Source organism: Sceloporus occidentalis, unplaced genomic scaffold (assembly GCF_023333645.1).
Source record: "Sceloporus occidentalis isolate IW3139 unplaced genomic scaffold, rSceOcc1.0.p SCAF_59, whole genome shotgun sequence".
Classification (NCBI taxonomy): domain Eukaryota; kingdom Metazoa; phylum Chordata; class Lepidosauria; order Squamata; family Phrynosomatidae; genus Sceloporus; species Sceloporus occidentalis.
Genome location: NW_028317039.1, coordinates 1772501 through 1797940, shown reverse-complemented (window position 1 = coordinate 1797940; position 25440 = coordinate 1772501). Strand labels below are relative to the sequence as shown.

At 39.0% G+C, this 25440-nt stretch overlaps 2 protein-coding genes across 2 annotated transcripts in view; one reads left to right on the top strand and one right to left on the bottom strand.

Moving 5' to 3' along the window:
• The first annotated feature begins 5488 nt into the window (after nt 1–5488).
• On the top strand, nt 5489–11943 carry LOC149287534 (transmembrane protein 41A-like). The gene is made up of 5 exons (XM_089492748.1): nt 5489–5592; nt 6450–6603; nt 7745–7906; nt 9134–9272; nt 11729–11943. Exons 1-5 carry the CDS (start codon nt 5489–5491, stop codon nt 11941–11943), a joined length of 774 nt encoding a protein of 257 aa, XP_089348874.1.
• A 6664-nt stretch (nt 11944–18607) lies between these two features.
• Nucleotides 18608–25440, bottom strand: part of LOC149287533 (mitogen-activated protein kinase kinase kinase 13-A-like) — a 36100-nt gene continuing 29267 nt past the window's right edge. The window contains exons 10-12 of the mRNA XM_089492782.1: nt 22157–22913; nt 19002–19370; nt 18608–18709 (exon numbers count right to left, since the gene is read on the bottom strand). Coding sequence (XP_089348908.1) covers nt 18608–18709; nt 19002–19370; nt 22157–22913 — 1228 coding nt within the window. The remainder of the gene's footprint in view (nt 18710–19001; nt 19371–22156; nt 22914–25440) is intronic.

Here is a 25440-nt window from a genome sequence, read left to right as displayed (position 1 = left end):
GAAGAAGCCCTGCATACTTTGGACTTAAAGAGATGTCTTTCAATTTATCTGGAACGTACGCAGCCTCTGCGTAAGTCTTCTAGTTTGTTTATAGCCTCTTCTGGGCCCAGCAGAGGTCTTAGCATTTCCAAGCGTACGATGGCGAAATGGATTGTGTCAACTATCAGCTTGGCTTACAGAGCAGCTTGCGGGGTTCCCCCTCCCGGGATTCGTGCCCACTCTACCCGCGCAGTTTCCACTTCATGGGCTGAAAGATGTCTCGTCTCGCCTGAACACATCTGCAAGACAGCTACGTGGAGAACTCTGAGTACTTTTGTACGACATTATAGACTCGATCAGATGGCGCAGGAGGATGCGCTGTTCGGTCGTACGGTTCTTGGGGCTGTTCTTTCCCCCTGAGGTTTTTTGTTTCCCACCCTTCTTCTTTGTTATATCTCTCATCAGTGTCACCTGGGATGGCAGGGAAACATTAAGTTCTACTTACCGAGAGCTTCTTTTCCCTGCCAATCCTTGGTGACACGTTTGGTTCCCTCCCTTCCTTTGAATAAATGTTTTTGCAGCAGTTCTGTGTGGTCTTTGATATTTACTGAGGGTGCTAGGAGGGGAGGGGCCTTTTAACCTTTTGAGTCCTGCCCTATCTCAGGTACGGAGGAGGAGTCTCTCATCAGTGTCACCAGGGATTGGCAGGGAAAAGAAGTAGAACTTAATGTTTCCTGTCCCATCAAATTTAGCTAAACTAGGTATGCTAGTGCACATAGGTATAGCTGGGTAGGGTAGCACTACAACATTAAATAAATATAATAAAGTAAATAATAAATATAACTTTAAAATAAAATTAAATAAACCCAGTAAAATTAAATTATTATTTAGAGATAATACATCTTTAACCAAAACAGTGCATTGCTAATACTCTTAAACATAACCGTACATTAACCCTAAGCTATTTTTAGTTCTTGTCCCACATTTTTTCCATTCACATACCTGCCAACACACCCAACATTTTCGTGGACAGTCCTGCTTTTTTCCAGTCCTGTCCCATCAAATTTAGCTAAACTAGGTATGCTAGTGCACGTAGGTATAGCTGGGTAGGGTAGCACTACAACATTAAATAAATATAATAAAGTAAATAATAAATATAACTTTAAAATAAAATTAAATAAACCCATTAAAATTAAATTATTATTTAGACATAATACATCTTTAACCAAAACAGTGCACTGCTAATAATCTTAAACATAACCGTACATTAACACTAAGCTATTTTTTTGTTCTTGTCAAACATTTTTCCACTCGCATACCTGCCAACGTACAAATCACAAGGACCTTTCCTCCTGTTATTTGCCCTGGCCTTCATTTCTACACTCACTAGCATTAACGCTATAACTCACACTTCACCCTATAACATTTTTCCATCCACATACCTGCCAACAGACCCAACCTTTTCCTGCTTTTTTCCTGTCCCATCAAATTTAGCTAAACTAGGTATGCTAGTGCACATAGGTATAGCTGGGTAGGGTAGCACTACAACATTAAATAAATATAATAAATATAACTTTAAAATAAAATTAAATAAACCCATTAAAATTAAATTATTATTTAGAGATAATACAACTTTAACCAAAACAGTGCACTGCTAATAATCTTAAACATAACCGTACCTTAACCCTTAGCTATTTTTAGTTCTTGTCCCACATTTTTTCCATTCGCATATCTGCCAACACACCCAACATTTTTGTGGACAGTCCTTCTTTTTTCCACTCCTGTCCCATCAAATTTAGCTAAACTAGGTAGGCTAGTGCACGTAGGTAGGTATAGCTGGGTAGAGTAGCACTACAACATTAAATAAATATAATAAAGTAAATAATAATAAATATAACTTTAAAATAAAATTAAATAAACCCCTATTTTTTTTTTTTTTAACACCCATTAAAATTAAATTATTTAGACATAATACATCTTTAACCAAAACAGTGTACTGCTAATAATCTTAAACATAACCGTACATTAACCCTTAGCTATTTTTTAGTTCTTGTCCAACATTTTTCCATTCACATACCTGCCAACACACCCAACATTTTCGTGGACAGTCCTGATTTTTTCCAGTCCTGTCCAGTAAAAGTTGGGTTGTTGCAAAGTATGCCATTATAAATAGGTAGCAAATGTTAGGCATGTATTTAAAAGTTGTCCAAAATCGATTTAAAAATGTAAAATAATCCCTATTCTTTTATTAAACATCTATGCATGTGTGACTGTGTATGATAAAAAGGAGGCCAAGTTCCTTGGAGCATTTGTCTAGGTCTCAGACAAGACAACTGCTTGGAGGAACTTGGCCCCCAGTTTCGGGCAATGTGTATTGTGTACACCTCGGATAGCACCATGAAGGTACGTGTGTGCAACGCTATTGGTCGTTTCGGCAGGGGGCTCGCCTGCTATCAACGAATGAAGTGCATTCTGCAATTCATTTGTTGATGCCAGACCAGCCCCCTTCCAGCGACTAATAGAGTCGCACACACGTACCTTCACGGAGCGAACGCATCTGCTGCTGCTGCTCCGATGTGTTCTAAACCCCGTATTAACCCCTGCTACGCAGCCGGGAGAAAACGAAGATGAAACGAGCATGAAGAATGTCCACGAATATTCGCCCAAAAAAGAGACAGGAAGAGGTGAATACTCGCGGAATACGAAGATTTTTTTTCCCCCGAAGACGAGCACAAACACGAAGAGCCCCCTGGTGCCCAAGTCTATTAAATACCCCTGTGTCTCCAAATAAAGAGAGTTCTGTTTTAACCTCAAAGCATGAAGTCCTGTCTCATGATTGAGGGAAGTGCTGGTGTATGACTGCTTTCTTCGGACAGCCACAGCGTGTCCGCTTACTGGGACGGAGCTGAGGGAAGGAGCTGACGGGCGGATGTGTCCAGTCTGGGGCACAGGTCGATCCGTCACAGTCACTGTGGTTGATTTTCACAGTGGACACTAGACTTGTGCATTTGAATTCATACAAATTTTAATTTTAACAAAATTTCCCAATTTTGTTAATTTGTTGGGACCCCAATAATGTCTCTGTATGAATGCATGTGGTTGTGCCGTGATCTACTGGCACACTCCAACTTCTGCCCTCACAACCAGGAAGCCTCCTAAAAGTCAAAAACACTACAGCACATATGTTGCGTTTAACCTAGCATGAGAAAAGCATGTATATATGGATCCCGCATATGGCACTTGATGTCCCATTTGGATGCCAAGTATTGCTAAAATCTGTGGCTTCATGAATGGGGCATCTGACTACTGCCGCAGTAGTACCGGTAGACCAGTACCCTGTATGACTATGCATTAGTTTATGTTTCTCTTTTCATTGTTTTTAACCTGTCCCACCCTGTTTCTTGGTTTCTTTCCTGCCTTTCACATGGTAAACACCTTGGTTGTTTCTCCTGTTTTAGTTTTGGTATTCTGTTTTTTTTTAGTTTAGGGCTAGTGTTAGGAATTGCCTGACGTGAAGGATAAACTAAATCTTCTAAATGCTTCTTTTCTTTTTTTGTTTTGTTTCATGCTTGCCTGGATCCCTGTCCTTTGCATATGTTTGCCATGCCTGCTTGTCATCTGGATCTACCTAGGCACATTACAACTGCATATCCCTTTGCATACTGGACTCCCTTTCACAATATTAGACCCCCTGTGGGTCGTGACCTTACCCTACTGGCTTCATAAGTATATTACCAATAAAAAAAGGGGAACTCCCCTCTTTTTTATGTGGCTGCATACCAGTGTATGCGTGTGTACAGTATATGCATATGTTCCTTTGCGTATCTATTTTGCAAGTAAAATAAAATACACTCATGTCAATATGGACATATCTAAGACTAAGAGAAGCATATAAATATCCAAAGTCTCTTTGCTTTCTTATCGATGGTTATATGGGCTCATTCACATGTATATACATGCTAATTTAAACAGATAAACACAGATTACTAGGTACCCTACTGTCTAAGTAACTATCCCAACAACAACAGAAATGGTGGGAGATCTCCTTAATGCCATCTCTTGTTTTTCTGTTTGTACAAGGAAAACACCATAGTATACAGAGCAATAGTTTATGCAGTGTACATGGTAGTAGCCAATGTGGCCTGGGAAAGCCAGAAATTAACAGTACAAAACCTGTCAGGCAAGGTGCAAGTCCCAGTTCATAGCCTGGAGGTCAGACCACATAGGGGCAAGCAGACATTGCTACAAAAACTCAAACCTGGTAAATCCCATCTCCTATCTGGAGATCTGTTAACTCTGCTGCCAACCACCTTTAAGCAACGAGTTAATGGTCTAATGCTGCCAAGATGCATGTGGAGCCCGGTCTTTAATTTCTTCCAGTTCATCCTACATCTCCAATCCACACTGTTTAAGGTCCAACAGCAACTCAATTTTTGCTTCAGCCTTCTGAAGTTACCATAGTTAGGACTGCTACCTTTCACCTGGTAGAAACTGCAAAGCTTGACCTTGGTGTATTCAGGCCTACAGGGAAGAAGCGGCTATTCCGAGTCACATTATATATGTATACAATGCACAGTTCCTTCTGTGGTCACAAAAATTTTAGTGCACCATAGAGCACTTCACTGTCCAGTAAGTGAACACAAAGTCTATCCTAGAGTACATTGAGTGATCAGGTGGTTCCATGGAGCTGGGCCAGCCTGAGCCAATTGCATCTCTTAGGGACAGCTTAATAAACACTTGCATTAGATGTCTGGAAGTCTTGCCCATTATATCTGTACTATGAATAGAGCTGTAGCCCGTTCCTTGATCAGGCATTTAAAATCGTCCCTCACGAGAGTCCTCTGGGTCTTTAGGATAAGCCATACAGTACAGCCTCACCTTCCAGCACACTTGGTTCCTGGACAAAATCAATCATGAAATTGATTAGAATACCTACAGATGCTACCTGACAACCAAAAAGATGAGCCACAGCATCACAATGCGACATACTAATAACAAATAAATAAATTTAGAAACATATGAACATTTACGCACAATCAGTTGTAAACTGAGTCAAAGAAAAATTTGGTATACATATGATCAGTTCAATTAGGGCACGTTTGTATTATTTTATTATAACACTTGCATTAGTGCAGGATATAATTCTACAACACTATATTCACCGTTTAAAGAAAAATACGGTATTTTTTTTTGCATGGATTTCTCCTTTAGGTAACATCGGATGGGTGTTTAGGTTATACATCTTTGCACGATTCATAATGCAATCGCGCTGAAAGAAGAAAGTGTTCTATCGCGTTAAGAAACTGAAATTGCGTAACAGTTAAGTATGCATTTCAACAACTAAGCTTCTAACACTACACGAACCACCTAGTTGCTATGGATACATCTGCATACACCCATCCATAATGTCTTGTACTTCCTGTCCTTTCGCTGTGTCGTCCCCTGGCTCTGCGAGCTCCAGGCGCTTGGTTCCAGGACACTATTAGTTTTCAGTTACCTTTTTGACACCATGCGTTCTGTTGTCGGCTTCTTCCTTGTGTTTGGATTCGCTACTTTCTACCTGTATATTTTGAGTACCAGCCTGTGGCCTGGCCTAGGACATGAGTCAAAGAGGTAGGCATCAGCGAGGCGAGATAGCAAAGAATGCTAGTTGTTTAAATGGGTTAGGTTAAAATACAGTATGTACTAAATATATACAGAGGGAGGAAGCATCCAATAATTCAAATCTAACCTATCTATATAGATAATTATTGCGTTTAGGCTAGAATTGTTTCCATACGTCTTGTTTGACAAGGGAAACAAACTACTGTTTTTTGCTTAATAATCCATATTAGTTATGTGCTTTTTGAGCCAATCAGGTGGGTCCTAGCTCTTAAAATGTAGCACAACAAATCTTAAAATAAAAGTATCGTGTTGCACGTTTGACCAACAACACTAAAGCAGTGCAGATAGTATTGCATGGTTTATTATCGCTAAGTTTAGTGGGAGTGAATGTATGTGAAATTCAATAAGGAGTTACAAGTAGAGGGGTTGGGAGAGACAGGATAGGTCTAGACTGATTATGCACAGGGGATGGAGTCTTGGTGGGTGTGCTATCTGTCAGGCTCTGCTTCTATACATAAATGCACTCTCACTCAAATATTCATGCAATATTGATCACACGATAGTTTTTTTGTTTCCACCTCTATTATGTATTGGACTCATCCTCTTGTATTTTACTTTAAAATTAAATGGATTCTGCCAACTCAACCGTTGAAATCAACCTGCAGCTTGGTTATCATCATCGCAAACTAAGCACCTGAATCTTATTTTATAAATTATCCTGTAGAGAATGTAGATTAACAGCATATTATTTCAAACCTATTTTAGAGTACTTCTGAATACCTATGGGGGAAGCCAGTTTAGCCAATGACTTTGGTGTACTGTATGTATTATACAACTCATCCATGCGCTATTTCATACTCCTTTAGGTCCTTAGTTTTCCCTTCAGACCTTGATGAACTACGTGAACTAGCAGACTTCCTTCTGCACTATAAGCAAGAACACCAAACATATGTAATGCTTCTGTTCTGTAGTGCATACCTGTACAAGCAAAGTTTTGCCATCCCTGGCTCCAGCTTCCTGGTAACCTATCTGAAAACGAAATAATCAGATGTATGATTTGCAGCTAGTAGTTTGTAGGGCAAGTAATTAACTGTTCTGTTAGCTATTTCCTAAAACATGTTTTTTATTTCGGCATTATAATCTACATGTATGTCTTGACTTTAAAATATAACTGCATCCCACGTAAAAATGTTTTGATAGATTGTATTCTCAATTGTATTTGTTTATTTAAATAAAGTGACTTATCAAAGTACAGGAGGGGAGTATATTTAAAATCAAGCAAATTGTTAGTACAACAGTTCATAATCTAAAACTAGACAACCAAAGGCTTAGATGTATAGTAAGGAAGTTTTGCTTTACTGAGTGGGTGGTAGAGTGATAGAGGCTAATTTAGCGAGGACGTTTAAACATGCGTGAGATAGATTCAGGATAGCTCTGTGCCTAATGCGAGACCAAGGACTAATACAGGTCTGAGTCTTTACATTAGGAAAATTGAGCAGGTTAATTGGCCCCAATGCTTCTTATCTGCTGTAAAATTCTGTTTCTGTATATTGATGATTTTGTTTCCTTTGGATGACTGATAACATTTTAGTTTTTGGAGGCGTGTTTTAATTAGATCTATATTCTATACCAGTAACAGAATGGTTCAGGCTGATGCTGTTTAGCAGGCTACTGAACCATTAGTATGGGTGGATCTTGAACCTTCTCACTAGGGTAGAAGTCCAGTGGATTAGCAGAGTTTTCAAATGAAATATTTGGGTTGTCTACAAATGTACAACAGTTTATTTCCTCTTCCTACCACTTGCAATGCATCCATTTGTTCAGTGCAGTTTGGATATCTTTTATTTAACCCCTTAATGACAAAGCCCGTACATGTACAGGCTCAAAATGCATCCTTAAGGGGTTAAAATTAGCTGTAAAAATTTATTTTGTTTATAAACCACTTTTGGTTAATGTTTTGTTGATGTCAAAATATGTTTGATATCCAAATGTAAACTGTGAGACTTCTTAAATTGCATGCATGTTGTATATTGGCATAATTTTTTTTATTTTTTTTTTTACTATAGATACTTTTTAGAATTAAAAGATCCACAGCAGTAATGATAGTGTTTCTTATGTCTATTCTTGAAATGCTAATAAAAAATGAATGTGTCCCCTACAGAACTTGTTGGGTGGAGCACTCTTTGGACCTTGGTTGGGCCTGTTCCTTTGTTGCACTCTAACCTCCTTGGGTGCCACGTGTTGTTACCTTCTGTCATATGCATTCGGTAAACAGATTGTGTCACAGTATTTTCCTGAAAAGGTCTCCGTTTTACAAGCAAAGGTAATCACACCTGCTGGTAAATTCACACAGCGAGTGCAAGGTACAATGCAGATAGTGTTCTATAAGTGTATTCTGGAACACTTAGCCCTACTAAAGAAGACTGCATGATAAAGTTCTCTTTGAGTACTTTAATATCTATTCTTACAAAAATAAAAAATGGCACTTTTCTGACCCATTATCGGGGGATCTGCAGCAGCTGCCCTCTTTCTCTGGCCACTAATTGATTGCTTGATTGATAAAAATTGGAGCACTTTCCACGCATGCGCATGAGGGTCTGAACAGACCCCATGCCTGCAGCGCTCTCCATGCCATCGCTTGAGGTGACAGGCGGTAAGTGTTTTATCGTATTTATTGGCATATAACACGCACTGGTGTATAACACGCACCCTCATTTTAACAAGGTAATTTGAGTAAAAACAATTAAAAATTAAAATAAATGACTTGGAAGCTCTGAACTTAATGTTGGAGACAAGTGGAGTTTGAATGATACCTTTATTGGCTGAACTTAATGTTGGAATAATATTTATTACATTATAACATTTATACCACTTATAAGGCAAATATGAAAGAAAAAGGACTACTTTGAACAAAATACTTAATCAGAATCACTGCTATCTGGGAAAACACACACACACACACACACACACTCTCTCTCTCTCTCTCTCTCTCTCTCTCTCTCCCTCTCCCTCTCCCTCTCCCTCTCCCTCTCCCTCTCCCTCTCCCTCTCCCTCTCCCTCTCCCTCTCCCTCTCCCTCTCCCTACCTACCTTTTGGGAGATCTGGTATGGGTCCTCTTCATCTTCCAGCGTTTTACTTTTTGTGCTGATGCGGGGGCCAGAGTGACGTCATCACCTGGCTCCCGGCATCAGAGAGGGCGCGCGAGAGAGCTGTGCAGGGGAATATTGTGCAGCTCTAGGATTTATCGGTGTATAACACGCAGGTAAGGTTTCAGCTTCATGTTTTAGTTTAAAAAAAAAAAAGTGGGTGTTATGCGCCGATAAATACGGTATATCACGTACAAGGTGAAGTGTTTGGCCTGATGGTTGTCCTGCACAGAAAATAGCTGCGAGGCATGTGGTAAATGCATAAGGGGGTGTGATTCTTTATAATCCACCATGCATTTGCAAAAGGGGCACAATGAAAAGTATGTGTTGTCTTTAAAAGATTGGATTTCCACAATACTCCGCATAGCAACCCTGACAGTTGTTTTTTTTTTTTTTTTTGGCAGGTTGAAGAAAACCGTAGCAGTCTGTTTTTCTTCCTACTCTTTCTTCGTTTGTTTCCTATGACACCCAACTGGTTTCTAAACCTCACCTCTCCAATTCTGAATATCCCTGTGGGGCAGTTCTTCTTTTCTGTCCTTATAGGTAAATATATTTATTTTCATTTAATAACCATGTCTTTTTTACAGTGATGTAAAAATGTTTTGAGCAACATCTTAAGTACATGTGAATGTATAAGATTCCTAAAATAAGTTCTACAAACTGCAATATTAGAAATAATCTCTGAAATTTTGTATAAAATGCTTACGCCTTATGAACCAGGGCTGGATTGGTGATGACGTGGTGGCCCTGGCACTCTAAAACCAGAATCTGTCTGATTACGCAAGTGCGGACGACAGCTAGATGTGCATAGCCGTGCATTATGTTTTTACCCATATCTAGCTAGTGGCCACACACTGCTGCGCCCGATCTTCCACTGAAGCGGCAGATCTAGTGAGTATTGGGCACTGTAGGCCAGTGGCCCACTGACAATTGGCCAGTGCAGGCCTGCTTATGATAAGTACTGGGTGGTAGAGGACTGCATTGGGAGGCTAAAAAACTTGCGGACGCAGGCGGTCTTGCTGGGGCTGCGCGTGGGAGCGGGCAGTCAGGCACTGTACCTGTGGGTCAACGGAAACAAAACAGAGTCACGTGATGTGACGTCACTTCCCGTGACTCCGGCTTGTGGCTCCGCCTTGTTCCTGGGCAAGAGAAGAGACGCTGTGAGGGAGCAACTCGAGGGCAGCCTTGTGGGACTGCGCAGGAAATCTGCAGTTCAGGTAAGGAGGTGGGCGTGATTGGCCACAAATGCAGCTCGCATTGTGCCTCCTCTATTCGGGTAAGATGGTTGGGTAGCCAGGATTCCTCTGAACTAGTGGGAATCACTAAAACACTGTTCAGTTATTTTAAATACTGTATTGGGGGCACTATGTTGACTGTTTTTCTTTTTCTGTAACTTCCTATGGAGAATATTTAAACTGGAAGGTTTTATGAATCATATACATCCTTGCGTGTTTGTTGTTTTGCGTGCTGTAGGGAGTAGTACATACGTTTTTTGGTGCAAGGTTAGTTTTGTCAGACAGTTAATCATTAACTATTGCTAGGGGGCTTTATGTGTGTGAATCTTATTACCTGGCATCATAGCTTGTTAGGTACATATATTTAAGTGAGTGCATTCCTGTGCATATATACATTTTTGTTATCTCCATGAATTGAATTATCATTCAATACACATTAGTGCCAGTGTAAAAAAAATGCTTTAATTTTTAAAATGCAGTAATTTCCTGCTAGAAAACTCACTATATATATATTTTTAAATGGTAGGAACTAGGACCTGCACAAATTTAGCCACAGTTCACAACATAGTATGTTTTGCTCTGTAAAGTCTGTTATTGCTACACTAAATCATCAAGCTCTTCATAGGTTCTCAAAGTAGATTGACAGTTGTTTTTACATATAATTACCGTATTTGCTCAATTATAAGACGACCCCCCAAAATCTAAATATTAATTTAGGAAAAAAAGAAAAAGCCTGAATATAAGACTACCCTATAGGAAATAAGTTTTCCTAGTAAATATTCATGTAAACTATTTTGTCATATTTAATAAAAGCTATGATTGAGAAAAATATTTTTTGTTTTTATTTGCCAACCTGCCCCCCCCCAGTTATGCACATCTGCCCTCAGGCTTGCCACTCTGCCCCCAGAAATGTCTTATACCCCCTTATTTGCCACTCTGCCCCATGATGTGCCTTTTAACCCTCTATATGCCACTCTGCCTCCAGAAATGTCTTATAACCTCCTATATGCCCCCCTATAGGCATATAGGGGGTTAAAGGGCATATCATGGGGCGGAGTGGCATATATGGGGTTAAAAGGCATTTCTGGAGGTATATAACTGCTAACAGCAATCACACTCCTATCAAGCCCAGGCAGCCAGTACATGCTGGAACCTGGGGATGATAGGCGTGTGATTACAGCCTCCCTATGCCATGCTACCCCCCCTTACACATCCATGCTGTCACACACACACTCATTCACAAACATTGAAATACTCATTCATTCCATTAATCACACATACTTGCTCATAAACCCTCCCCCACCCCTTACCTGAACTGCAGATCTCTCACTCCCGGCTGTGCGAGCAACTTCTCTGGCCCCGCCCCTAGAGGAAGGAGGGGGTGGAGTCATGTGATGACTCTGCTGGTTTCCTGTTCTCCTGCTGCTAGTACAAGAGACGCTGCTCGCGACCAAAGCACCGGTAAGCAGCCCCAGCAGACATTTTTTGAAGGTCTGATTAGAAGAAGACCTCAATTATAAGACGAGGGGTATTTTTCAGAGCATTTGCTCTGAAAAAAACCTTGTCTTATAATCGAGAAAATACGATACATGTAGCTCTATATGTTTTGAGCTTTTCTTGTATGTAACAACCCTATAACTGTTGGTGAGGACAATTTACTTTGAGAGCAGTGATCCATAGCTGTCCACTGTTTCATAAGAATTGCTATGTTATATATTTTCTTTAGAATTCTAAAATGAGCAGGTAAATATTTTATACACACAGGTCTTTTGCCATATAATTTTATCTGCGTCCAGACAGGATCCATCCTTTCAAAAATCAAGTCTCTAGATGACATGTTCTCCTGGGGAACGTTACTCAAGTTGCTGGCTATCGCACTGGTTGCACTAATTCCAGGAACCGTTGTAAAGAGACTTTCAGACCAAAATATAGGACTACGGGACAAAGATCACTTGCTGAATAGCAAAAAGTCAATGTGAGGTGTGGTTGGTGACAGTGGCATGGTGTGCCATCTCTCAAAAAGACATTGACAGAAACCTTGACATGTTTAAATGGTGAACATGCACATTTAATGTGAAAAACTGGAAACAAACAGAAAACGGAATGTTGTGAACCACTTTTGTGTTAAAAAGTTCCACAACGTTACTCTTCTATGACTGTTAGTCTTACATAAATTATTTTTCTAGCGTTTGGTAAAACCCATGCTTTTATCAGTATGATTTGTATTTGAAATTAGCGATCTTTGTGTTACTGTGTAAATTATGTGATACAGAACCATCTCCACTCATCCAACATTGCAGTACTAACAGGGAATAACAGTAATAACAAGGAACCGGGTATTTTAATAAGGCATGTTGTGTGAATTTCCTCCATAAGGTCCTATATTAATGTATTTTCTGCCTTATACTACCAGCGAGGATAAATCAATATGCAAGATGCTTAGTTTTATTGTGTTTGCCTCTAGAATATTATTATATTCAATATACAGTATAAGGAATATTAGCTCAAAGGACTGCATATTATCCAAACTGAGAATGCAACGTAAACTTTAAATCCACATGAGTAATGAAAACCGTTTGTGCTGCTCCTTAATGTGCCTGGTATATATTGAAGCCACTAAGGGACAGGATGTATGGGGTTTCTCTTGTTGTTATAGTGTTTAAAATAAGATTGAAAACGGTTTGTACCAGCTACCTAGAGTCCTGATATATTGTACTTGAGCCTGTATGGGAAAAAACTCATTTTGTCCTGATTTTGTATCCTGTCTTACTCACTCTCTCATGCTCAATCTCACACTCATTATGTCTTTCGATGTCTTGCTACCTTCTCCAACCTCTTCCACATCCTTATCTCCTTTTTCGCAGATCTATTTCTTCTTCTTGTTCTTTCTTCTGCTTCTCCCCGGTATAAGCTCAGTCACCCAGGTACTTCGAGCAATTGGAGGAAGAGGAGATTGGAGAGGTTGTCTCTGTGGTGCACGCAGAGTCTCTGCCCTTTTGCAGAAGTACTTCAGAAGGCTAGAATATTGCAGATGGATTCACAGAAAACCACTCTTTCTCCATTAATATGTCTGCAATATGCTGTCCTCTTGGCCTACTTTTTTAAAAGCAGTGGAGCACCACAGGAAGTACATGGATAACAGAGCTGATACTGGGGAGCCGAAGAAAGAAGACAGAAGAAGAGGCAAGCAAAGAAGTATCGCTACGAAAACCAAGAAAGGGACAGGTAAAGAAGGTAGACATTCACAGAGAAGATGTGAGAGCAACAAAAGCAAAAATAGTGGTTTAGAATTTTTTCCCCAATATGGTCATTTAATATTCAGGCCTTTTTTTTTTTCTTTCTTATATTAAGATCCAAAGTTAGGTGGGTTGTCTTATAATCAAGCAAATACAGTATTATCAACAGTGCATTAAGAAATTAATTATGTTTACATATGGCGCAGAGACAATTTTGTATTGTTTGATTTAAGATTTTCCATTGGGGAAATATGTTATCAATCCATTGAAGTATCAATGGCCTTTTTCATTTAGATCTCAATAAATCAATATGACATGAGTGTTCTTTGCAGGGATATAATAAACTTTGTTTCAGTATGTGTTCCTTTTTAAACTTTTGATTTGGAATATTGCACACCAAGTATTCAGTATAGTCTGTTTTATCCTTCTGTCATCTGTTTATACAAATAAGGAATAAAAATCTAGTAGACTAAGTTCACAAGCAGGGCCCTTTACTCCTTCTGTATTGGTATGTGTTGTGTGCCTTCATACTTTTGTTAATTTGTATACGTTTAGATTTAATGTTCTTAAATTTTGTATTCTCCCCTACTATACTAGCACTGTGGAATCTGCTGTTACTCTATAAATAAAATGTAATAATAATCTTACAATCCTTATTTTCACATGATTAAATTACATGAATTATTTTCTAGTGCCTAATATACAAATGTGAGCTATTATAGGAATATAATACAGTTATCTGGTGATGTTGCTCAGTAAGGGAATGAAGCTCAAAAATGGCATTTTGATATTTGAGATATATTCACTAAATAGGTAGTTTTATGTATTCAACATATATACTATCTAATATGAATTAGTAACAGCCAACCACAGTGAGCCTCTCCTGCTAAAAAAGCACAGTTAATGTGGGGGTATTTCTGTCATGCCATCTAGGGGGCCAGCTCAGAGCCTTTAAAATGTTTAGTGCATTCAGTGAGGTGACATTTTCAAACCTCCTAGGTTGGAGAATATAATAAAATATTTTTTTGGATGTGTCCAAAATATTGAGTCACACTGAACATTACTTTATTAAGATAATCCTTTGTGGACCAAATATTTTTGCTTAATATGGTCTTATTTATAGTGGATCAAATATACTGACTTACATTACAGGTTCCTAACTTTCATATTCAGTGTTTACAAAAATACACCATGCATGTGGGGGCTGACTGCTAGCTGTGGCACTACTGTTTGCCAAAGAGCCAGGTTGTTATTTTCTTAAGACCCAGTCTAGATGTTCTTTTACCATTTATGTTCCACACTCACTCGCTCACTGAGGAAGGAAAGTACTCATTAATAAAAATTCGTACAACTTGATAAGGTACATTGGCTTTTAATTCCATGCATTTGTTTGCTTTGATATTCATTTTGATTTACTTTGCTACACAAACAAATAGGAAAGGTCAGGCTGGTATGCGGGACACAACTGGGACCCTTTAAAATTCTGGGCAAGGTGTGAAATTATATAAATATGGGTAAGGACATACAGTGATATATTAAAAAGGAGGACTGTTGCATTAAAGGGTTACACTTTCTACAAGTAATGGAGAACAACTTCTGTCACCTTCAAGTTTAACACAAGGTTTTAGTGATGAGAACAAATCCTTAAAATGAGAAATACAGGTCCATGTTAAAAAAAAAATAATAAAAAAATTAAGAGGAAGTCTGGAGAATTTATGAAAACTCAAAATACCCCAGTGTTGTCCGAGACTAAATCTATAAGGCATCTAAAAGGCAACAGTAGTTAATGAAAGGATAAATAAAGAATCTGTGGTACTGGGGATTGGTATGGAATGACTGTACATCAATGAGTAGGTGAATAGTAATAGGACCTTTAAAGTATTTTTATGAAATGAGTAAAAATAGAAGATAAATTATGCTTTGGAAATATTTGGACTTTATAGTACACTGGTATTTACTAGAAAAGGAATATCCTTAGGGGCACTTAAAATGGATTATACAATCTATGTTAAATTACAAGGGCCAAAATAAATTGATATTAGAAGTGTTCCATATTGTATCATTAGAATTACAGCATCAGGATAACCTTAACTTCAGTGTAGCATGGCCAAAATCTGTAAAATGGGATTGTGCAGGAATCGGGCATGAAAATGTGGTTTATGACCTTTCTGTGTCATTAATTGTCATTCAGATTCATCTCAAACATTTGTTCAACTGGATAAAAGATTTGTTAACACCAACAATAAACAGAAATTAATTTTTCTGATCTACAGAAATCAAATAATTACGGAACTAACATAAATTAAGTGTTGTATAAATTAAAATCACAATGTAGTCCTGCTACATGACAAAAAAAAAGACAAGCAAACAACCCAAATGATCAAATAATTTAAAGTTCATACAATACTGTTTTCCCATATGAATATACAATTTCCCTTCATTCATCCTAAGGTGCTACACAAGCATTAACCCTTTTTTGCTTGGTACATCTGCGATGGACAGGACACAGCAGGCTCACCTTACAATGATAGGGGTGTGTGTAGGTTTAACCTAGTTGCTGCTGGAAAGCTATTTATGTCGATGCACTTGCTGAATCTCTTAAGAGAAAGACGTTAAATATAGTATCATTAATTTGATGCCATGACAAACATTCATACTATTTTTATCTTTGATCCTAAAATGTATTGTTAGTAGCTAACTAAAAAAATCCATAATAAGGGATAGAAACACACAATAATAAAAACATGTCCTGAAATTCTGTTCCACCTTAAAAATAAAACAAAAGAAATGCATAAATACCTAGATGTGCTTGGAAAATTTAAGATTCATGTTTAACATCTAGTAGTCAAATGAAACAAACTCCTGGCCCAAAAATTTTATCAAAATGACCTTATGGTTATTTTGGGTACAGCTCTAAAGCAGCCTCAAGAGCAATAACGGATTTATGTTAAAATATAAAGGTTAGTTTAAGCACCCTTAAATCCAGAGATTATTAATACAGGTTATGAACACAAGTACCAACATAGGGCCTCATGCTTCCAACTTTACTTGCAGTCTTATGATACTTGCACTGTCTAGGTTGTTTTCTGGTTAATACTTCTAGGGACTTTGGCTACTGACTATAATGTTTTATTTCCCACAATGAAATATTTGTATTTTTTTATTTTTAGCAATAAGTGAATAGGTGTTAATGGAAAAGTTTATGGGAGATGATTCAGATTTACCAAACCAACAATATAACTATTGAATCACTTACAATACATTTCTGGTTTGTAGAGAGCACCTTAAATATACTTCCAGCAGCCAAAACCACATCTGACTTTTACAAGGCGTACCCACTAAATATCAGTTGATGGATGAAGATATATCCAACTTAATTTAAGCCTTAAACCGTGATCTAGGGGGATTTTTCTTTTTCTTAACCCTTTGGGCTGTCAGCTAATAATGTCTGATTACTTTTAAGCAGAGCTGATAATTATTCCTACATATTGACAAACTGATCCAACAAAATGACCAGCTGCTCTGACTTTTTAATGGTTTTTTTTTTTATTATTATTATTATTAGCATGGGAACCAGTAACCTCCATACCCTGATCAGAGGTTTTTTATTTTACTTCCAGCAGCAACTCGATTAAATTCATCTATGTAAACATTTTTTTAAAACAAAAAGCTGTGTCAGATTCACATTTCATGGAAGAAGTAGGATCCCTAAAGGGAAATTCCATTTCACACAAATCTGGACACCTGAGGTTTTCAGGGAAATAAATTACCTTATTATATAAAACTGATGACTCATAGCACATGTAAAAAAACAATAAAACAAACACAAATATACATAGTAACACACAAATGGAAGAGTGGCCCATTCCTGATGTTGCATTCTAATTTCCTAATACAGTTTTTAACTCTTATGACCAAAGCAGGGTTGCATCTGTCTGAAAATGTTTAATTCAAACCAATTTAAAATTTAGCAACCCAGCCAAACAGATGTCCTGTTATCTGTCTGCCATGTTCGGGCAGCCATGTATTGAGAGTGCAGGGTAACTTGTCACACCCGCATATAGATGAATTAAACATATTCTACTGAAAATGACAAGTATTTTAAAGAAATAACAAAATGGCAGAAACTGCATGTAAGGGATGGGCCTTTCATCCATATACCTGAAATGCTGACCCTGAGGTCATCTTAAATGCCTTTTATTTAGAGTACTTTTACAAGTTAAATGTTAGTGCTATTCATTGTGTGCTATCATTTGGTTACAGTACCGGCCCAAAGGGAGTTTCTTTTGCACAGAGGGACATGGGGAGTGTGTTATAAATAAGCCAAATGCCAGCACAAGGCATAAGTATGTATGGCTGGGATAGCTCCTGAGACGACCAATCACTTCTTGACTTCCTAAAGTCCAGTCTGTTGCCACAAGGAACAAAAAACATGTATTATGAGACATGTTTCCAAGTGCTGGTGTCTGGCATTTTCTGAAGTCTTTAAAAGCCGCCCTCATGCACACAACAGTTTACTGGCCACCTTTTTTAATTTTAATTACAGTGGGATAGTGCAGGCCACTGGCAATTGCCTAGGATGTTTAGGGAGGTATGTTTTTTTTTCACAATCCATTCAGCATATCGTTCTAAAAATAAAAGTGTGCATTTAATTATTCCATTGCCTGAGAACTTGTTTTGGAGATCTCCTTATTTTTCATGAAAAACTACCAAATTACTTTCTATTTTTTTTCTTCTGTCAAAGCGCCTTCATTTTACTTTGTGCTCACTTTCTCCAGGAAAAAAATGGATACTACTGAAACACACTGTCACCAAGATATCCACAAAATGTTCTACACGTTCTTTGTTTAAAATCCTTGTTCTAAATTGTATTTGTTCTCTTCAATCTTCAGAGAGTCATTAAGTCATAATTAACAAAAATAATTGGTCCCTAAAAAACCAGCAGCATATCCTCCTCCTGTACGTCCTCAAGAATCATGTTTTCCTCCTCTGATACATTATTTTAGTGTTCTAATAAATTCACAATTAACTCTTGCTTACAGTAAAAAGGGTCCAAACACAAACAATAACAATAACTATGGCATTTTACAGCACCTAGAGTTTTTTGTTAAAATAGTTCCCCTGCCATTCTCTGAGAGGTTTGTTCATTTTTGGAGAATCCTCTCAGGAGTCTTTGGGCCCTTTTTATTGCAAGTGTGAATGTATAGATACACAGTTAACTATTCCTGCAGGGTTATACAGACTGGATAATTAACTATGTATCCCTTTGCAATGCATTGGTGTCACTGTCCAGAAGGATAGGTGTTAAACCAAAGGATGAACGATTACGTAGAACTTATGAGGATAATTCTGGTGAGTGACATTGGGCATGTAAGGGAAAGTAATGCTCCTGGAAGACTTTGTTTATTCACCAGTTGGAGGAGCTGCCAGGTTGGTTGGTTCGTACAGTGGCATCAGAGCAGTCCCCATCTGAAGAATCACAGTCTGACTCTGGGAAGTTTACTCCATTCTGCAAAAGCAACAAAGAAGCTTTAATTCATCATGAAATAGAATACAATAAAAGACAAAACAAAATCTTCATTTGAAAAAAGCATGCAAAAAACTCCTTTTTACGCACACAACAAATTTTCACAACCAAATAAGGAACATGTGTGTAGGACAGCATGGTACATGCATTTATGTGCATATGAAATGTATATAAGTACACTGGCAAGAGTGAGGTGTCGATGTGGAAGCATATAGAAAGCCATTATTATTTTAGAATGGTTATTTATAAGTTAATGTCCTCATAGACGGCTCACCTCGTAGTTGCGCTCCTCCGAACAAAGTTTACCCAGTGACATCTGAGTTTTGACTCTTCTCACTGCACATTCCTTGTCAGAAAGCCCATCTGACTGTGTGGAGATTTCTATGGGAATCTCTGGAGTCTGGGAAAGTATATCCTCAAACTTGTCACCCAAGTAATCCTTGCGGACCCCAGCCATGTCATCTGGGCTATTGGAGTGGTCACTGGTGTTCCCTTCCTCACCATCAGACACTGAGAAGTTTTCAGAACTGAAAGTGGAATATGACTGACAGGTGACCATACCCCGGGTAGGTCTATGTCTCCGTGGAAATTCTACCTCACTGTCCACTTCTCCTTCCTCTTCTTCAGACGATTCATCACCATGCTATGAAAGAGGTTGACAATACATTTATGACAGAAGATATTTTTATGGTAATAGCAAAGAGTAATAGTACCACCGATATGCAGATGACACCCTAACCTATATTTCTCGCCTGACCTTTCACCCTCTCTTCTAACTCGCCTCAGCGACTGTCTTTCAGGAATTGCATCCTAGATGGCATCCCATTACCTAAAGCTTAACATCTGCAAGATGTTTATGGTAATCCCACCATCTGTTTTGTCCACAATTCCTTACATATAGCATATACCATCCAACCGACAGACCAAGTTCGCGCCTTGGTGTCACACTTGTCTCTCACCAAATCCTGCTGCCTTCACCTGAAAAACATCTCCCAAATCTGCCCATTCCTTACACAAGAAACAACCAAAATACGAATCCACTCCCTTGTGATATCCCATGTGGATTATTGCAATTCTCTACTAACTGGTCACCCCCTCTCCTGTCTTTCACCGTTCCAATCCATCCTCAATATGCAGCTAGATTAATATTTGTCGCCATTCCTCATCTGCTGCTCCACTATGTCAATCACTCCTTTGGCTCCCCATACCCTTCAGAATCAATTCAATTAACTCTGACCAAGACCTACAGAGCCCTTAACAACTCGGCATCCCCTATCTCTACCCTCCAATCCAAATACAGTCCTAACCACTCTCTTCAGTCTTCTCATGACTTGTGACTCTAGTCTACTGTCATTACCTCTTCCCGCTCCTGCATTCTAGATTTCGCGCATGGCGCACCCTTTTTGTAGAATTCCTTAACCCGTACCATCAGACTTTCTCCCTCATACGCAACTTTCAAAAGCTCTTTGAAAACCCACCTTTTTGAGAAGCATACAATCTTATTTTCCAACAATCTCAGCCATCATCCTAATGAAGCCATCTGAACAAGCAACAACCTCAACAGACCATCTGGACCAGGGGAGGGCTGGCAGCCTAAGGCCTGGGAAGCAAGTCTAGTCAAGTGGCCCACCATCCATGCCCATCTTTTCCTAATTTTATAATGTGTATTGATGTAATTGGGAGTATACTAAAAAAAAGTCATCATACACAGGGCGCCTGAAGCCACAATTTAGTGCCACTAATCCTTATTAATAACATATGCAGTTCAAATTAGAAAAAATAACACAGAACCTTTACTTTTCCTCTCACTGATTTCTGGACCTAGATGTTTTGTCCTCTGAAGTGACTACAAATTCAGGAGGGTGTTTTATTTCTGGATAATTAAAAATTAAATAGTTCAATTTATTCCTACAGTAAGTAAAGTGCCAGGAAACAGATGACCAACCACACACACCAGGACAGGCTCTGCCACACCGACACCCAAACACACACATACCAGGAAAAGCTCTGCCACACCGACACCTAAAGAGCGGCTGTGTAGTTTAGATTTAGGGTGGCCTGGGGGCAATTAAATTGTTCAGTTTATTCCTACAGTAAGTAAAGTGCCAGGAAACGAATGACCAAACACACACACCAGAACACTGACACCCAAACAGCGGCCATTTAGTTTAGATTTAGGGTGGCCTTGGGGGCAATTGCCCTCCTTACCCCAGTCCCGCCCCTGATCCGGACCTTACAAACTCATCCCTACCCAAGCAGTCCTCTCCTATTGTTTCACTTCCCTCTCAACAACACTATGGAATCTGCTAGCTCTATACAAATAAATGTAATGTAATCAGTAACTTCCCTGTTAAGGGCATTTTACCATTACAGAAATAAGTGAATCAAAACCTGTAGTAAGTCTTCAAAACATGGGGTGTAACATGCTTACTGTAGTTCCTGGTGATCACAGAACTTTAGGGGTTATACAGAGCATTTTAAAGCTATTAAAAATATTATTGTACAGGGTTTGGCCATGTATAAGTTATTATGTAAAGTGTTGTCAAGCTCAAATTTTCTTAATTATAAACTGTGATAAAGCAGTTATAGCTTTAAAAGGTATGTTGCCATAGCAGCAGAAAAACACACAAGCTTCCATGTTGTTTCATCGACTAGTCCCTGTTAGTAGGGACCAAAGCACTTTACCTACCAATGTCTACAATCGAACCATACCGTATTTCCCCATGTATAAGACGCAGCGTTTTTCGAAACATTTGGGGTCTAAAAACTGGGTGCGTCTTATACAGTGGTTGTAGATTTTTTTAAATTACATTTCCCGCTTTTCGTCTTTGCACCAGTGCTGTATCTGCCACAAGGCAGACAAGGCAACTGCCTTGGGCGGCACATTTCAGGGTGGGCGGCAAAAAACGCCCCCACAGCAGTTACTACTTCCCAGTCCCTCCCTGCAGTCACACTGACAATTGGCCCCGCCCCTTTCCTTATAGCGTCCACACTGCTCAGCAACTCATCTAAAAGTAAGTATAAAATTAATATTTGGGCTGCTGAAAGTTAGGGGAGGTGGGGGTTCATTTAGGGGCAGTTATGGTTAATGGGGTGTTAAGGGTTAATTTAGGGGCAGTTATGGTTGATGGGGTCTTTAGGGTTAATTTAGGGGCAGTTAATGGATGGGAGTGATGAGGATGATGAGTATGAATTTTATGAAGAATAAAACTTGAGTTAAATAACTTTATGTAATACATTTTTTTTCAAATTTCGGGCCCCAAAATTAAGGTGCGTCTTATACGTGGGGAAATACGGTATATTTTTTGGTAAAGGTAAAAAAAAATCTGTGAGCTCCATGATGCACTAATAAGGAGACATTATGACGCTAATGAGTATTTAGACAGATTTGCTACTAACAATGGTTACTAGAAACTACATGGTATGTACCTTTTGCAGGGAGCGTATCCTACGTGGCAGTGAAGGAGGGCTGGGTGCCTTCAGACAGCCCACAACCACAGCTGCCTTGATACTGCTAAAGTGTTCTCTGTTTCTTGGAGTTTCAGTTCTTTCCTGCATGTTGCTGTGGCTAGGGGATTCTGGTTGGTTTCCTTCTGATGTCGGTTTATTGTTTCCTACTTTAGAAATTTCCCAAGCAGTAGACTCTATGTTTTGATGAGCTGATACCTCTGCAAAGTCTGGACAAGGCTTGTAAGAAACCTGAGTGCAACACTCGAAGTCAATTACAGAGCGAATGTGATCAGCTTCAAGGGTGCTGGAGAGAAGATCAGGGCTAGAGCCAGACATACATCGTTGAGCATGATTGCTCAGGGGACTGCGAAGTGCAGCTGCTGGTCCAAAGTAGCGGAGACTGTTTGCACAGTTTGCAATGTTCTGGCCATGCACATTTAGACTTTGATGGCGTGACACCAAAGGCTGAGAAGGTTCATGGTTTGGGTTGCTTGGCATAAACAGAGAAGGAGGTGAACGGTGATGATGAGTAGAAGGCAGGGGAGGAGAATTAGATTCCTGCTGTTTCAGGATAGCCAAAAAGTCAGTATGGCTGCCCTTGCTGTTGGCCCTCCGATGACGTGGCTTGCTGCGATAACGGTTCTTCCCCCCTGTTGATGATATCTTTGGACTTCCAGAAACGGGAGATGCACTTCCTTCGATGCTGGCAATGACATCTGACTTAAGAAGGTCTGGCCTGCAGAAAAAAACAGCCAGTTATGCAACAAAAAGACTTCCTGCCTGACTGTAGACCTGCCAACCAAATGGAGTGCATAGAGGAATTTATTTGTCATCAAACCAGCCTAAAAGTGCTATAATAAGACAAATTTGGGTAACTAAGTAACGCAGTATGTAACTGCATTGTTTTCAAACAGAAGCTCATTAATGGCTTTTTAACCCCTTAAGGACAATATTGTTTCTTACTCATAGTATATTGTGGGACAATGGCTCTTTTAACATTTTTCAGTGTTGCTGTTTAGCTATGATTTTCTTCTTTCTCATTTCGTGCTCCCACACATATTATATATTGTTTTTTTCAGGACAAACATTGCTTTCTTTAGATATCATATCATCTTATTTAGGGCTGCAACAACTAATCGATAAAATCGATAATAATTGATAATGAAAATCGTTGCCAACGAATTTCATTATCGATTAGTTGAATCGATTTTTATTGATTATTAAATGAGGGTTTTTTCAGAGCAAACGCTCTGAAAAATACCCCTCATTATATAAACCGTTTAGTCTGAGTCACAGCAGCAGCTCCTACTTACCAGTCCCTCCCTGTAATCACTGTGACAACTGGCCCCGCCCCTTCCTTCTCCCAGAAGGCCAGAACCACATGGCTGTGACACTCATCTAACTGTAAGTATAAAATTAATATTTGGGCTACTGAAAGTTAGGGGAGGTGGGAGTTAATTTAGGGGCAGTTAGGGTTAATGGGGTGTTTAGGGTTAATTTAGGGGCAGCTATGGTTAATAGGGTGTTTAGGGTTAATTTAGGGGCAGCTATGGTTAATGGTGTGTTTAGGGTTACTTTAGGAGCAGCTGTGGTTAATGGGGTGTTTAGGGTTAATTTAGGGACAGTTATGGTTAATAGGGTGTTTAGGGTTAATTTAGGGGCAGCTATGGTTAATGGTGTGTTTAGGGTTAATTTAGGAGCAGCTGTGGTTAATGGGGTGTTTGGGGTTAATTTGAGGCAGTTTTGGTTAATGGCATGTTTAGGGTTAATTTAGGGGCTGTTGTGGTTCATGGGGTCTTTAGGGTTAATTTAGGGGATGCTGTGGTTGATGGGGTCTTTAGGGTTAATTTAGGGGCAGTTATGGTTAATGGGGTGTTTAGGGTTAATTTAATGATAAGGACTGAGGGTTAATTTTATTAATTTATTAAAGTTAACTTAAGGTGCAGTTAGAGATAAAGGGGGGCAAACTAAGGGGAATCTAAATCCTGGGGGCAGTGAATATTAACCCTGTACTTATTTATAAAAGTATGGTCTGTGACTCTATGAGGGGACTATGAGATATCTGGGGGGTATAAGGCATATCTGGGGAGGACGGAGTGACATATCTGGGGGTATAAGGCATATAGGGTATATAAGGCATATGTGGGGAGGGCAGTGTGGTATGTCTGGGGAGGACAGAGGGTGTATCAGGGTGTATAAGGCAGATCTGGGGCCACAGTGGCATATCTGGGGGTAGAGTGGAGTGGCATATGTGGGGAGGGCAGTGTGGCATGTCTGGGAGGCAGTGTGGCATGTCTGGGAGGCAGTGTGGCATGTCTAGGGAGGATGGAGTGGTGTATCGGGGTATAAGGTGTATCAGGCACAGTGGCATATGTGGGAGGCAGCGTGGAGTGGCATATGTGGGAGGCAGCGTGGAGTGGTATATATGGGAGGCAGTGTGGAGTGGCATGTCTGGGAGGCAGCATGGCAAGCCTGGGCTCAAATGTGCATAAATTGGGGGGACTGGTTGCGAAATAAAGGCAAGAAATGCATTTTATCAAAGTTTTTTTTTATTCTGCTGTTTGTATTTAACATCATTTGTTTATTACATTATTTTAAATAAATGAACAATTTACATTCATTTTTTTTATCCGATTAATCGATTAATCGAAAAAATAATCGGCCAACTAATCGATTATGAAAATAATCGTTAGTTGCAGCCCTAATCTTATTTACTATAAAACAAATTATAAAATATGGTGATTTTTTGTTAAAAAATTACTTTTTCTCACTTTTTAAACAAAATACTTTTACTCATCTGCAAAAACCTGCTAAACAGATTCTACTATTTGTCCTGAGTTTAGAAATACCCAATGTTTTTATGTTTTTTTGCTTTTCTCTGCACGTTATCGGGCAATAAGTACCAGTAGCGTTTTGCTATTTCAAAACCATTTTTCCCCAAAGCTGGTCATTCTGCCCCATGTGCTATTTCGGGTATCTTTGAAGCCGGCCAATGAAATTTACCCCATCAACTCATACATTTCATACAACTAGACACCCTATGGGCATTTATAATGCCAATATTTTAACTCTTTCCATGCGGGAATTTTTGTGAAGATAAAGAATTGTAAGACTTGATCATTAAAAACTTTTTTTTGTGACAGTGGGGATTTTGACGTTACCACATTTTTTTAAAAACATTTTTGAACGTTAATTAATTTTTTCTTTATTGTTGGAATTTTTTTTACTAATCACCCTAATTAGTGAGCTGGGCTCCATTGACC

Excerpts from the sequence above, each read along its gene's own strand:
- LOC149287534 (XM_089492748.1), top strand. The coding sequence starts at position 5,489 with ATGCGTTCTGTTGTCGGCTTCTTCCTTGTGTTTGGATTCGCTACTTTC. Across the intron at positions 6,604-7,744 it reads TCCCTGGCTCCAGCTTCCTG|AACTTGTTGGGTGGAGCACT; the intron begins GTAACCTATCTG and ends TGTCCCCTACAG. Across the intron at positions 9,273-11,728 it reads CTTCTTTTCTGTCCTTATAG|GTCTTTTGCCATATAATTTT; the intron begins GTAAATATATTT and ends TTATACACACAG.